This window comes from Lepisosteus platostomus, chromosome 21 (genome assembly GCF_059453375.1).
Source record: "Lepisosteus platostomus isolate fLepPlt1 chromosome 21, fLepPlt1.hap1, whole genome shotgun sequence".
NCBI classification, from domain to species: domain Eukaryota; kingdom Metazoa; phylum Chordata; class Actinopteri; order Semionotiformes; family Lepisosteidae; genus Lepisosteus; species Lepisosteus platostomus.
This window is the reverse complement of record NC_142631.1, coordinates 4,535,050-4,550,699: the sequence shown is the minus strand read 5'-3', so window position 1 is coordinate 4,550,699 and position 15,650 is coordinate 4,535,050. Positions and strand designations below refer to the sequence as shown.

Genomic DNA, 15,650 nt, shown 5'->3' with positions numbered 1-15,650 from the left:
TAACAAAGTACCGTAATATTATTAAAATCTTCAACACAATATCCCAAACGGTTCACAGATTGATTGGGAAAAAATAAGTTTATAAAAGGACATTATAAAATCAAACAACAGAATCAAGGATGACCGTATAATGAATTCCAAACAGGTTAAAAAAAAAAGAAAGGCCAAGAGAGAAATTGAAAGGAATATTGCAGTAGAGGCCAACATATTTAATGCATAGAAAATGCTGATCAAGCAAAATATATTCGTGACATTAATAGAGAGATTTCTAGACAATGAGAAGGAACTAGATTGCATACTTACTAAACGAGTAGTAAACTCAGGTGTTCACTAAGGTAGATGTCAACAACATCTACAACAGTCACAGAAAGAAGAGATGTTATTCAGAAGCCACTGATGCAACCCTTCAGTCACTTAAGACAGGGGTCATACCCAAGGACTGGAGGATTGTGTATATAGTAACTATCCATAAGAAAGGTGAGAAAGCTCCATCAAGTAATTATTAGACCGATCAGTATTAGAACTAGAGGATGAGCTTAATGAAAATATCCTAGAAAAAGAGATCAAATTGATTTTTTTAAAATCCTTCCTTGTGCCTAAGATAGGCGCAGACTTCCCCACAAACTGGATAAAGTAGAAAATGGATGAATGTATTTAGAAAAGGTAGGTCCTGCCTAGCTTAAGAGTTCTCGGAACAAGCCACAACAGTAATAAAATGGAATAATTGTGAAGAAGTAATAAAATGGACACACCTGAATAAAGTTCCACAGCCAAAACCTATTTTCTTTTCCTTTCAGCATAGAATAAACGTTTACCTGTTCCTTCAGGCTACGCTTGCTGTTGATGGTCACTACTCGAACAACAGTAGCAGATGCACACAGGGAATGTGACATTGCAGATTATCAGAAGGCTTTTGATTAAGTTCCCTATGGAAGAGTAATTCACAATTCACAAATTCCAGAAAGAAGGCTTCCCAGGAGATCGTTTGGATTGAGAACTAGTTAATAAGGGAAAAAAAGCACAGCTAAATGGAAACCTTCAGTCCATGGCATTTTAAACAGTACCTTCACCGATTGCAGACCAATTACACAATAGAAAAACATGTCGCTATTGCCTGAGGAAAACAAAACCTAAGCAAGAAAGCCTTCAATTTGGAAGTTACATTACCCGAATGAGTCAGTGGTCACAGGTGTTCTGAACAGAAATAACGTTAAGGAGCATGACAGGCTCTATAGGCACGACAGCATAAAGGAGAAAACACTAAATGAGCTTTCTGCTGACCGTTGGCCATTTCAATACAAACCAATTTAAATATAGCAGCTGATCGTTCTTTTTACTTACACTGGTCTTACTCCAGAGCAGCGGTAGCTCAGATGGCAAGGGCGTCTAGCTCCTGACCGGAAGGTCCGGGGTTCAATCCCAGGTAGGGGCAAGTGACGTAGCTTTCTCTAATTCCTTCCAGACAGCTCCAAGGTTCCTTTCCAAATGAGTGCTTGGGGGTTAATCCTTCTGGGGGTAATAGGCCAGCTGGAGTGTGATATTGACCACATCACCTCAACCTCCAGTGTCGGATGGCCAAGAAAAATGGTGGCCCTTGCCCCCCATTCCCCATGGGCCTTGATGGCCTGAAAAGGGGACCTAACCTACCTACTGGTCTTACTCTTACGCTGTTTGGCTGATAGTCTTATCAAAGTGACGTACATTTCAAACCATTTATACAGCTCAATGCATGCTTAGAAATATTTCAACACACACAGGAAGCTGGGTCAATGAAAAAGACTTATAAACGTTCTTTTCATGACACAACTCTTTTTGAAATTTTTTAAATTTCAGAGGGACAAGCAAAAAAAACCAGGCTGGATCAACTTTTTTATTTACAGCTAGTTTCCAGGATCTTGGATCAGTTCAATATACAAAAAGGTTAAAAAAAACTAAGAAAAAAATCATTTCAGAATGTTTGACAGCTCTCTTAGCTATAGCTACTAGCTATGAGGTTTTCTTTTCATCTAGATGTTCATTTATTCCACATACTCACACAAAAATCTAAGAATTTCATCTACACTAAAGGTTTAGAGCTATTATAAACGATAAGTGCTTTTCAAAAGCAGTACATACGCAGAACCTTATCTAGAACAACCCAACAAAACAAATATTTTTCATTCTTTTCAACAATTACTTTCCAGCATATTTACATATAGTGGCTAAAGAAATTTGAGTCAAACATTGTACAATTTCCACGGTGAATGTTTTCACTCTTTGCCATTTTGGCTCTGTGTGTTCAGAATTCTTTCCCATCAACTGTTGAAGGATGAAGGCTGTGGCTGAATCTGAAATATTTCGTCCACCATAAATATAAAAACAATCATCTTCTTCATGAAAGAGAAAAGAAAATGGAATTTCAACATTGTGGTGCAGTCCTTAATAATAATATACCCACTAACCCGCAAATGAAGCCACACTATAAATGAGCTTGTTATAAGTCCAGAATACAGTCTCTTCTGAAAATCGTTCATTGGTATTCCTTTGAACACATCCAACCATGAATTAAACACAAGGCAGTCTGCTAGCCTTTTACTCAAACTCAGAAGTTGTGTAGGAACTATACAAGAAAAAGAAATGGCCGAGATTTAAAATTCTGACAAATTAAAAAAAGATAGGATTTTTTTTGCATTCTCTGTATATATAATAAGTTGAATTTCAAAACATTGTTTTAAAGAACCAGTTGTAAATGATCTCAAATTTAACTGTGGCAAAATAAACCAAATAGGTGCATCAAATGCAGAAGTGGCAGTCACTTTTGTTGGCAATGCCAGTGAGATTAAATTAAAAGCAAAAAAAAGATTTGATTCTATAATCTACAAAGAAAATAATTTAACAAAGTATAGCAGCATTAACAACCAGCACTTATTCCAAAGTGATACAGCAGTGTGAAGTATTTTCAGGAGGAAGTGTAGAATAAACATTTTACAGTATTCAAAGCAGCTTTCAAACAAAAACCTGTATAGAAATAAGGGAAAGCAAACAAACAGGTCAAAGATCCGGGAAATACTCAAGAAGAGTTTCGACTTTACACAAGTAGAAGTAACAGAATCCTAAATGAGACTACGCTGTGCAGGAAAACTACGCTGTTTTTTTTTTTCTCTGTAAAAAAAAAAAAGTTTCATCCTCTGCAGGAACTAATCGATTTCCAGATCGCTGTCCTCGTCGCTGCCTCCGCGACACGTAACGGCCGCGTTACGGATGGACGTCGGGATGATGGCGTGCTTATCCGGCAGGAGGCTGTACTCCTGCAGGAACGCCTCCACGTCCACCGCGAAGAAGTCTTCGCCCAGCTGGTCCGTGATCCGCACAAAGTTGCCGATCAGATCCCCGGCCTTGTAGACCAGGAGCGCGGGCAGAGCGTTCCTGGTGAACCTGGCGCTGGCCCCGATGACGGAACTCTTCACCCGGCAGAACTTGACGAGGGGGTACTCGGCAGCCAGGCAGATCATGCTCCCCGTCATGGCCTCGCAGGCCGGGAGGTCCTCTTCGTAGATGTGGATCATCACCAGCGTGCTCTTCTCCTCCTTATCCACCGTTTCCAAGAACTCCTCGGCGCTGGCGAGCTCGAAGACGCTCTCGAAGCGCTTGCCCGTGTACAGCTGCCTCCTCATCTCTTCCATCCTCTGCTTCCTGTACTGCTGAAGGAAGTCTTCATCGTCGCCTTGCTCCTGAAGCATGTTGTACTCCTGAAGGGTCATCTGCAAGACCAAAAAAGGAACCGAGACATTTGCTGCAATCCGTACTCCAATGTACGGGTGGATAGCAAATTGTGATGCAAAGTGACTTTCTATCAAAAGTCAATCTGCCCAATTATTTTCCAACAACGCTCCAAATCAAGTTGCTTGTGCTACATCAGCTAAACCTTTGTTTAACACATGGTGGAGGCACATGAGTACCTCCACAAGCAGGGCTCTTAATGGAGACTGAGGCTGAGGGCCCAGATATCTCTGGTTTGAGCCTGGGTCATCTCATCAGGATTCCCCAAGTGGCTGCAACACAATAGGCAGAGCGCCACCAAGTGTTGGTTAGTTTTCTCTCTTTCGTGCAACAGATACGCTTGCCACATTCTCGGAGCTTGCAGTGGCAAGAGGGAGAGGTGCAAATCTTTCTGTCCATGGGCTCCCAACTCTGTTGTAGGTCAGCGGGCTGTGCCTCCCGAATAGTCAGAAAGCGAACAGCTTTGACATATCGCTTCCCACCATTCATTCCCACACAGAATCACTTCCCAGTGGACATCCCCATTGAATATGTATGAAGTAAACTTACCTGTAAAGCAAACATGACACATCTTTACAGAAATCTATATGCTGCATTGAATCATAACCAGGGTACAGTAGAATAGGTGTAAGAGCTCTAAATTCCTGACTAGGGGTGTGATGGAAGGGCAAGTCTGTAGTTCCTCTTTCTCCCTGTGCAGGAACTGGACAGAATGGACCCAACTGGACACAATCACTGACCGCGGGCCGATCCGCCACCTCACCTTGCCGTTGATCTTCTCTTGCAGCTCCTTCTGCTTCTCCTGGTCACTCCCCTCATCCAGCTGCGAGCGGCAGGTCAAGGACAGCTTCTTGATCAGCCTCTCCATCTCGCGGCGCTGCTCCTGCCGCTGCTCGTTCTCCAGCTGCTTGTACTTGCGCCAGTCGTTGATGACGCCCTTGGGCCCTGCGGAGTCGCAGTCGGCGATCAGCCGCAAAGACTCGGCCCTGCTTTTGTTTACCATCACACCTCACTGACAAACACTTTTTTACACACAGATCCCTAAATCACTCCCCAGCGTTCTTTCCCACAGAATATGTATGTGGTAAACCTACCAGTGACGTAAGAAAGACACATTTTTCCATAAATATACATACAGCATTAAATCACAGTAGAATAGCAGAACGAGCTCTAAATTACTGAGGGTTCTGAGTCTAAGATACCCCTTTGAATGCCACTGGTGTATCCTTCTTCAATTGCTGCTGTCGACACAGCTGTATAAACAAAGCAAGATAAGATACCAGCATCCTATACACAGAGTAAATGTAAAGTACGTTATCAGACTAACGGAGAACAGGTCCGAATTTCTCAGGTTTTGATTATCATATAACACTCAAGCACACTACAGGTTCGCAGAAGTCCTGCCGAGTTTAGGTCAAATATAAAGTTAAATGGGGCTTGAGTGTGAAATACTGCAGCTCTTCGAGAAAGAGCCCCAGCAGCTTGGCTTCGATTCACACCGAGCTCTGGTACGCTGCCTCGCAGCATCACAATTACCGGTGTTCACAGCACTGCCGTCTTGGCTGTACTCGAGGTCCGCGTCCAGCACGTCCGGATTCCGGATGGTCTTCTCCTCGGTGCCCTCTTCCTCCTTGTCGCTGTCCTCATCCTCGCTGCTGCTGTAGTAGTACTGCAGCTTCTCCCCCAGAAGTTTGTCGTCCAAGGTTGTCATCACGACCTGCCTCTGAAAGAAACCACCGAACGCAAGCTAACCTCAAGAGCTCTTACCCGTGCATGCAGCCTCCCTAATAGCTTTGGCATAAGGTGCTCCAATGACTTAATGACTTCAAATTGGGAGTCTAAATTAGACCCATCTACTCATAATGGAGAAGTTAATGACTGAGCCATTCACAGCATCCCTTTACTATAATGCATCCATCACCTCTGATTGCATGCTTTCTCTCAAGTACTCCAGAATTAGCCCAAGCTGATGTCTAACAAGTTTATAGTGCTATAGCCATCTGTACAGTAAATCAGAGCAACCAAAATATTTATCTCTTACCTCACAGGTCTTCGTAAAGCAGACCCATTATTGTTTTCCGGTTTATGAAACAGTTGTAAGCAAATTCTAAAGTCTGCACATTCGAGTTCAAAAGGCATAGTCTTTTCAGCCAGCTAGAAAGGTTGAATACCCAAAAGAACACAATGAAAGCCCACAGTACTCTGGTTCTAATGAGGGGAATAATCTAAGACAAACTGGATCGACACTACTGCAAAGTAAGTTCAGGACAGAAAGAATATTTAATTGTATTTGATTGACAAACACTTCTACCCTCAACAGATGAAAAATGACATCCCATTTAAAAGCATAGCGAGGGTGGCATATTTAAAACCTTGTTCAGCTTCAAGCGCAAAAGTATTATTAAAGCAATTGTATCGCCACTAATCATTTGGGCATTTCTTAAGCCTGCTGTGGATTATGCACATATCACTGCTTAGAATTTATGTAGGTGTACAGGGCTTTACCTAAAGGTCAAACCTCCTGTACGTTAAACATGAGATACGGCTCAATACTCACACTGCGGGCTCTTGTTAGATTAATTGCCTGATTTTCATTATTTCAGTTTGGAGCTTTTGTATATAAACCCCACTCATACACCTACAGATACATACAAGTGAAAGCAGAAGAGTCCTCGATCTACAGGTCAGTACAAAAGAATTTCTCGATCCTTTGAGTAACGTATTTCACATTTCTGTCTGGAATCTACCACAATTACTGAGATGCTTTGAAAGCTGATGAGCCTCTCTCTTTCAAGACCTGTAGGAAAAGGAATCATTTCCTTTTGAAAATCCAACAGGCAGGCTCAACATTTGGCAAACCTGCAAAAATGCTACTAAAAAGTAAGGTCAGCATTTTAGAAGCTTTCATGTTTGAATTTAAACATATTTGGGGGTGAGATAACATTAAAGATCTTTTTGTTTTTAAGTAAAGAAGTCTTAAAACTTTTGATTTTTGTTCATATTCACTTTAAATGAGCAAAAAAAAAAAGAAAAGGAAGTGTCTTTATACTAATACTGCTGGTATAAATTATTACCCACAAATAAAAATTCATAGGATCTGTCATAAGAAACAAGTGCCCAGAACAGTTTATGTGCTTTAACTGGATCTTCTTGGGCTTTATGCTAGCTCACCGACTAACAGGAGCATCCAAACAAAGAAACAGCCAAACCAAGCAACATTATTTAGACATTATGTCTATATGTATCTGAAGTAAGCTTTAAAATGTATCTGCTACAGCTAAATTTGGCTCATCATTAATCCATAAAAACACAGCACAGATTAAATGGTTGGGGGATGGTTTGTACTTACTCTCTGCTCACTGGGCAGTAATCCGTCCTACAGAAAGAATTTAAGAAAGGCTGTGAACTGCAAAAGGCCATTTGGTCCATCTAACCTGTCTACTAGCTTAGGAACTAAAGTGAATCTAAAATCTCCTGGCTAGGAAAGCCTGCTCCAATTACTCACAGTTCGTTGCGTTTCCTGACACGGAGCCCTTGTCCCTCTTCCACTCCCTCTGACTTGATGCTACCCGTCCCCATTAGGATTTTATACACTTGGAGCAAACCTCCCGGGTGCTAGACAGAAAAGATGTACCCTCTTCATCCTGGCCAGGTATCACAACCTCCTCAGACCATGAATTACGGTCACTCTAGCTTGAACTCTGTTCATAAAGGGGTACAATTCTGCGCACCATCCCTCGGTTTCACCATTTTTATACCCCAGCATTCTGTTTACTTTCTGTCGTTTCTCCAAATTACTTTGGCATCCAAGCCACTTTTCATGTATAGCTTCCTGCAGGCCAAAACCATCAAGAACAGATTATGCTCCTGCTTTCGTGCGAGGATAACTTTGCATTTCTGAATGCTCATCTGACGTTCATCTGTCTGTTTTTGCTCTGTCCCTGGATTTGATCTTATTGCAGTTTCCTTACTTTTCTTTCCATTCCCCCCCTCTCCTTATTATGGCAATTTACAGTAATGGCATGCCTCTTGCAGGTATGATCTGCAACATTAACCAAAGGAGCTAAACCTCCAATATAGATCAGGAAAGAGCCTAAAACTCGTCCTTGCAACACACTGTTTCCTGTTTCAGTACTCAGATTATGTCCACACATGGATTACTTTGGATTCCTAGATCTTTTAATCTGGCAATAGATCTTTTATAAAGGTCTGAATCAAAGGCTTTCTTGAAATCTAAATATAGCGTATTGTATATGCTTTAGTGTTAACAACTGTCTTTGTTGCCTGTTCGAAGAATTCTAGGAAGTTAAACAAAGCTAAAACGTCCGAAATCGGTGCAGGACGACCGCTCTTGCAACATGACAAAATAATACACGCTAAGAGCACTGAGCCTCTTCAATCAGTGCATTCCTAACCTGCCTTTAACTCCCCCAGTTTGCCTTTGTAGTTTTTAGACAAGACGCAATTTACATACTGTTACATTAACCCTTACCAAGAAAAGCGTATATTGTTCATGACAATAAATTAGAGATGATAAAATTACGCGTCCACATCATTTACGAACTTTTAACTTAGGAACTTGAATTTGAATATTTTTAAGGTGCTACAGAAATTTCAGATCCTGTAATATGGTCGTCACTGATCAAGCTTTTCTAATATGGCAACTGCTCTCGGGATTACTGGCGATTGACAGGACGGTAAATCCTATTGCAAATGGATAGTCCCCTGCAATACACACACATACAAACACAGATGTATTATAACATTAACGTATAACACCGCAAAGACTAATTCAGGCCAATTCAGCGCATCTGTCATGTGCCATACAGCAAAAAAAGGCGTGTTGTTCCATTTAATGAAACAAGCCTGAAACACGAAAACTACGGACCCCATTATAACAACATACGAGGTTACACAGTGTTTTTCTTTTTTGAAGTATGCTTTTTTTCCCCTACAGAGACCAACACCATGACTGCGAGAACAGCCATAAGATAACATCAAATAAATATCAGAATTTATCTTCAATTATCACCAGCATGTCTGCATTTTCTGTAGGTAGCGGTTAGTTAGCACACCCATCACGGAGGTGACCGTAAAAAAAAAAGCTAAAAGCTGTCATTCGGATATTTATAAACGCCGGTTATCGCGTAAATAAAAACTGAGTTTTGTCTTCGCAAGAGAGTACAACAATAGTAAAAAAAAAAAGTCTTACCACAGTACGAGCCAAGTATACAATAACCGAAACAAAACAGACTCTCCTTATTCTTCCCTTTTCAGTACTGATACCACAACCAACCCTGTGAGTGTTTACTGGCGTTGTGCTTATCCAATAGAAACGGTGAGAGTGTTCAAGTGATCCGGAACTGACCAATCATTGCTGGGAAGGCGGGAGCAAACAACGCTCTTTACAGAGGTGGGCTATGAAACTGTTGTTCATATCGACGCCATATCTGACAGCAGATACATGAAAAATCAGGGAGAGCTGGCTCCCTAGGAGAGCCGAAATGGCGAGATTTTCTTCTGGCCAGAAACATTCAAGTTCAGCTGCACAGTACGGAAACGACGTTCCTCCCCGAGTATATAACCACGTGGTCAGTTGCACTCAGTGTGATATCACGTAGTGTAGTATTTCTGCACGTCGCGCGTCGTTTCTCAAAAAATATAAGTTTTATTTCTTTAATGCTTTATACATTTCAGTCATCAGCTAGATATAGCAAAAATGAAGAAGGGATTCTACCCTTTTTTAGAATGTATTTCTGATTTCTTCTAATTCTATAACTTTTTTCTCAAATTTCCAGAAAAAATCAAGTTTATAATAAGGTTATCCAGTGCCACATAATCATATGATTTTATGATTCGAATAAAATTATAGCATGAATATAATAACATATACAGCACACCTGTAGACAAATATTATTTCTTCAGCTTCTTCATTTGTGTCAACAGCTATAAACGTGAAAACTCCATGCCCTGACCTGAAACAGTGGTCTTCTTATTTATTTTATATTTAAGCTTCCTTTTTGTTATTTTGTCTATCAGTGATATACTGAGACACTGAAGTATACTGTAGTTTACCTGAGAATCGATTAAATGATTTTTCCTTCTTTGTGTGTCTGTTTTGTGCAGGGATCACCATTAGTTTTCACAGCTTAACCCCCTTACCCTGCCCCAAAAAATAAAATATGACCGCTTCATACTTAAATGTACATATGAATGAAAAACATAGGCCATAAATGTATTTGCTTATCTAGGTCTTCCCGAATTAAATGTTTATAAAACTATCCCAATAGGCCTCTATATGCCTCATTTCAAGAGAGAGCTCTAGAGTATTAATATAGTCAAATGAACAGAGCAGTGAGTATGTCCAGGACGTACATTACTATAGGTGGCATTTAGACTTCACTTTAGCTTTCAAAACTGTGTCAGTGTAAAGTATTTGATAGTTTATAATGACTTAGTTTTGGATTTTAATTAAACTCAATTAATTTTCATTGTGTCCAGATAGGGCAAGCGATAAACAAACTGTAAATGTGGATACAGTGCATTCAATAGTCCATTAACGGCACTCAGCAATATCCCCTGAAGCAGCATGGCTATGTTAATGGACACAATCCACAGGGGTCAGCAAAGCAGACTTAAAGGAAATTAGATGAGTAGGGTATTTGGTTTCTGATCAATGCCAGCCTTTTCACAGAGGAAACAAGTGTGGGAGCTTCATGATTTAACCCAGGATAGGCAAATTTGTAAAAAAAAATCAATTTAGGTTAATTTAGGATTTATATCAATATTAACATTTAATTATCTGCCTTTCTCATTTCTATTTAATGCCGATTACGTTGTAAAATGTTAGTTACATGGTAAAAAATAGACATACCTAAGTCAGTAAACTGAATTAAAGTTAATTATAGAAATACAGACATTAGCCTGATATTGTAAGAGCTTCATTACAAATTAATAACAACAAACGAGCAATATGACATAGTGTTTATCAATATTTTGATGTTAATGCTTAGGATGCCTAAACAAGATGTTACAAAATGTTACCTCTTACGGAGAAAACGATCTAATATTCAATCTTTGAGTGAATGAATGAATGATAATGAGTTGATAGTGAATGAAATAATAATGGAATTATTATCAATAATTATTTTTGTCAGTCATTGTACAAAACTTTCTTTGTAAGCACAGACCAGTGTGTTGGAGAAATATTTGATTACAAGCAAATTGTAATTAAACCAGACTTACCAAGCACAATAGTGTAAAGATATCGATGAGGTCATAAATGCCATTATTCTGTTTTTATTGCAGGGAACCTAACAACTCATTTAAGCCCTGTGGCTGTAGAAATCTGTTAACAAGAAGCAAAATACTGTAACCATTTGCCAGGGGAATCTGTTTCTCTCAGTGCACGTTTCTGTATATTTGCACATTTGAATTTGTGGATGGGCTGCAGCACATCGCAGTTCTGTCTCCAGCTGAACTTGGTCAGAGATTATATAATTAATACTCGCCTCTTGCATGGAATAGCAATCGGCTGGGCTGTGTTTGTGCTTTCATTTACATCTGATTGTGCCAGAGACGGAGCAAAAAAAAAAGGGACCATTTACATTTGCAAAGACTTACGACAGGTAAACTGAAACAAGACCCAGGTTTGCTGATAATACCATCCCTTTGAAATCAAGGGCTGAACAGTTCTAGGACATCACACAACGCCATGGAAATGAGGCTATTGTTTAGCGCTCTAGTGGGGCTCCCTTTCTTCTTGTTTTTTTTTTTTCTATCACAGCGTTTAGAGAGGGCTGTGTCTCTAGATTGCTGCAAAACATTTGCATTCGTACTCCCCCCCGACACACATGCGCACCACCTTCTTTTTAGCTGCGATTATTCCAGCACTAGCATTTCAGATCCAGCAAGATCCTAGCTTCTGGTAAATGTATAGATTAGGTACATCGTACAGGTAGATAGATCAGACTCTATTTGTATAAAATGGCATTCAGACAAGATACAGACATATCTGTTATTTCGTTATTATGTATTCTTGCTGTCCTGAGCAAAGCCCCCCTCCATTAATAAAACTCTTTAGAGTTACTTCTTCAGATTTCCTATCCTTTTATACTCTTAGCTGCCGACACAAGAAGTGGCTCCTAATGAAAGACGATCAAGAGTAGGAAGCTGCATTTCCATTTTTGGGAAACGTTGTTAGCAATAATGTGAGACGCTGAGCAATTAGTTGGAGTGTGACATATTAAGCATTTCTGAGAAACGATGAAATATCCCCCATCGTGAAATTCAGCACATTTAGGTTTGTTCTTTCTTTTTTTTTTCAAGTTAGGGAAAAGTATTGAATTTAATTTTCTGTGGAGGGTATTGCATCTTTTTAACAGATTACTTCAATTTCAGTTTAGTATGATCTATTTCTAAGATTACAATTAAGATTCTACCTTACAAGCCTAAAATGAATTACTCGTGTGTGGTATTTTGGCTGCCCTGATGAAAAATGTAATCATCCAAAGACCCACTTTTTTGATAACTCATAAACAGGCACTTAATTTAATTATTATGGTTATTACATAGTGTGGTAAAAGCAGTCGTGAGTTACAGACCCAAGGTCTTAATTGTTCAGATGAGAAAGCAGGGCTCCTAAAATGTTAATGATTTCCTTTAAGAGTAACTCCTGTTCTGAATATGGAGAAGCACCCAGATTCAGATGAATGTGTTAGTTACATGCAGAACAAAGCTCTGTGCTGGTCTCCAGAACAGAAATTATAAGGCAAATAGCGGGCCTTGTGTTAAAGAAGCCATTTCTGTAACTATAGGTGTTGTCAAGCCCTCCATTAACTTCAAATGCTGCAGGAAACATTGACTGTGATAGATAATCATGTTCATTGTGCAGTCCAATAAAAGCCCCCTCTTTTACTTAGATTTTATTTACACAGAGTTCCTATTAGCTCTGTGTTGTCCGTGCGACATAATTATGTGTATAGACACACTGTAATTAGAGCAAGCATATGCTGATTGAGCCACAGGTCCTTATAAAACTATACAGCCTGTCTCCAAATCTACTGTCATTCATAGAGCAACTCCATAAATCATGCAGTGCAATAGTGGGGATTTGGAATAGCAATAAGCACAATCTTTGCTTCAGGAAATAAAATATTTGTCAGGAAGGGAATCAGAAGTGTTTTCTCCTTCTGGTTTTTGTGAAGACAATGTTGAAGTCCAGACTGGTTTATTATAGATCAGCTGCAAGGTCGATTGGAATCGTACAGCAAGACTACAGAATTCTTTTGCTGCCTAACTGTGACATTATACAGTTGGGTTCCTCTTGCGAGTTTTAAAACAGAAATTATCTGGGAACGCAGGCATGGAAAATATATAATAATCAAGCAGTCTATAATGCAGTCAAGCAAACAATTAATAAATGATAGAATCCTAAGGAATAACATGAACAATTAATAATAAGGGTCCATTATACATAATGTACATTATCTTAAAGGATTTCAAAGCATATTAGATGTAGGAGGGACCCACTTCAACTACCAGTGAAGTGCTCCACCCGTTCTGAGCCTGTATAGCACATCAGGGAAAGAAGAGAGGAAAATGGCTTCACCATTCGAATTATGGAAGATCTTAACTTGGGCCACATAGCATCAGCCCACGGCTGATGGTTTGGAAATTCTGATCCAGAAGGTGGACCCCTCCCACCTACTGGTCTACCAACACTACTCCCAGCAAGCTGGATTTCCTTGGAAGTTTCCCATCCCCGAGCTGACCAGCTGCTTGCTTAGCATCTGAGACCTGAGAAAATCAGGCAGCAAGGCGGCAATGCCATAGTCCATGACGTTTATAAGGAAAGTTGGGTTGGGTGACAGAAGCCAAGTTCACTCGGCCTCAGCTGTAAGTAATTTGATTCAGTCCAGATGATCTTTCTTCAACTACAAAATTATAAATACTGAAAGTGACCTCCCTTCTCTCCCTAGGATATGTGTTTTCCATCAATCCCCCACCCCATGTCCACCTCTGCAGCTGCCCCTTGGTCACTCCTCACTCCGCAGGAGTGTCCCAGCCTCCTCGTCCTCTGACCAGGAGGTAAACTTTCACCCCAGCAGGTTAAGACACATCTACTGTGACTAAAACACTCAATAAACCTTTCAATATGCTTCATTCCTGGGTGTTGTTATTCCTGGTGAAGAGGTGCAATTGATCGGAGTCAGATGAATTCCATTTTCTGTCCTGGAATCAGAAAGACATGTTGCTTTGGTTTTCAGCGTCAAGAAAGCCACGGTGAATCTGCAGCATTTAGGAGAATACAAAGAATTCAAGAATTTGCCAATAGTGCTAAAACATGGCTTTGTTGGTCTTTAAGAGAATGGATGATGTAACTTATAATGATCTGTGCTCTTCACTCATTTCACCCTAGAGCCTTTCTTGTTTTTGAAGGAGTCAGATGAGCAAAAGGAATCTCGCGTACATTTATTCAAGTCAAATGCTGTGTGTATTTTGTTATAACATCCCAGATGGCAGTATGGAAGGGACATTGGCTCATGTTAATATTTTGAAGAACCAACAATCGACCAGCAATTGTACCCGCAAAGTCAATTCAAAGATTAAAACACATGAAATCGGTCAACTGTGGTATTCTACAATTGCAATAAAAATGCAGAACAAGAAATAATAATTCTTATTTTACCGCAATTGATACGTTTAGTTGAGACATTTAATGCGTGGTTTGCAAAAAATGTTCACGGCTTTTAGGTTCTTTATTTCTTCAATAATTGACCATTTTTAGAGAGATAAGTATTCCAAAACACAAGCATTTAATTTTATAATGTTCCGCAATAAAAAATCATTAAGATCCAAATGGAAAATGTCTACAATCATTTAGCATTTATCAACTTGAATATTTTAGGATAAGTAAGAGTGTTGTTTTTGTATTATTTCACAGGGAAGAGAGCAGAACAGATACAGCTGGTCACATCAATAGCTAACCCTGTCTGCCTCTTTTGTTAGGATGGATATTTGCAAGAATACGCCGGAGTGTTTGGAGAGTCATTTAAACATGTGATCAGAAAAAGCAATGGGATGAACCCATTGTGCTGTTAATGAGAATGTTTTCTTGGCACTGAGGAGATTTCACATTTTGTGCCATTTTTATTTGCACACCAATTTCTGATGATTTTGTTGTGTGCTTTTGTATTTTCTGGCATTCTGCAATAATTAGAAGTGGTAAGATTAATTCCAAAAACAGGCACCCTCCTGTTGTTTAAAACATCTTTAAAATCAGTTTATTCTTTAACTTAATATTACCAATTGCCCATGTCAGAATGATCAGTTCTGAACAGTAATATTCTGAACAGTGAATACTTTGTAATGAGCGGGCTCCGGCAAAGTTTCAGGCAACTAAAAAAAACAGTAAATCTGTTACTTTAGAGGTGTAATATTCTTCTTTTAGAGAGGAAAATACTACTACCATTTTTTCATTTCATATCATCTGTACACTTACTTGAATACTTAATATTTTAAATACATATTGCTTTAAATGTCCATGCACCATTTTGAAAGCAATAATAAAATATAACTTGTAAAAGGACCATTTTCACCACTCCATAAATAAGAGTAAATGCCACAGTTCTGGTTTTCTGCAGATAACAAAAAGTATTTTAATTTATGGAAAACATGTTGTAAATGAGTACTAAACTGCAGCGATCTTTGCACCAATAAAATCCAAATAATTTTAGTTTATAAAACCTAATGATCTGTGCTGTTGACTTTCAAAGTAACACAATTTGAATGAAAATCCCATGTATTAACGTTATTTCTTGTGTCAATCTTCTAGCATGCTAAGCGCCTGCTTTTAAGTGCATGATTTATCTCATTAGGTTTTAAAGCTT

The 15,650-nt window shown here is 39.4% G+C and overlaps 1 protein-coding gene across 3 annotated transcripts in view; it reads right to left on the bottom strand.

Moving 5' to 3' along the window:
- Positions 1-1,856: 1,856 nt before the first annotated feature.
- The window catches only part of pdcl (phosducin-like), a 28,056-nt gene continuing 14,262 nt past the window's right edge, over positions 1,857-15,650 (bottom strand). Inside the window, exons 1-4 of one of the 3 annotated variants that reach the window (XM_088615539.1) lie at positions 8,972-9,109; positions 5,296-5,482; positions 4,523-4,704; positions 1,857-3,740 (exon numbers count right to left, since the gene is read on the bottom strand). In XM_088615539.1, the coding sequence (XP_088471665.1) occupies positions 3,177-3,740; positions 4,523-4,704; positions 5,296-5,470 (921 nt within the window). In that variant the 5' untranslated portion in view covers positions 5,471-5,482; positions 8,972-9,109 and the 3' untranslated portion in view covers positions 1,857-3,176. Of the gene's footprint in view, positions 3,741-4,522; positions 4,705-5,295; positions 5,483-5,800; positions 6,489-8,971; positions 9,110-15,650 lie in introns of those variants that run through there. The other 2 variants (XM_088615541.1, XM_088615540.1) reach the window with 2 other exon arrangements.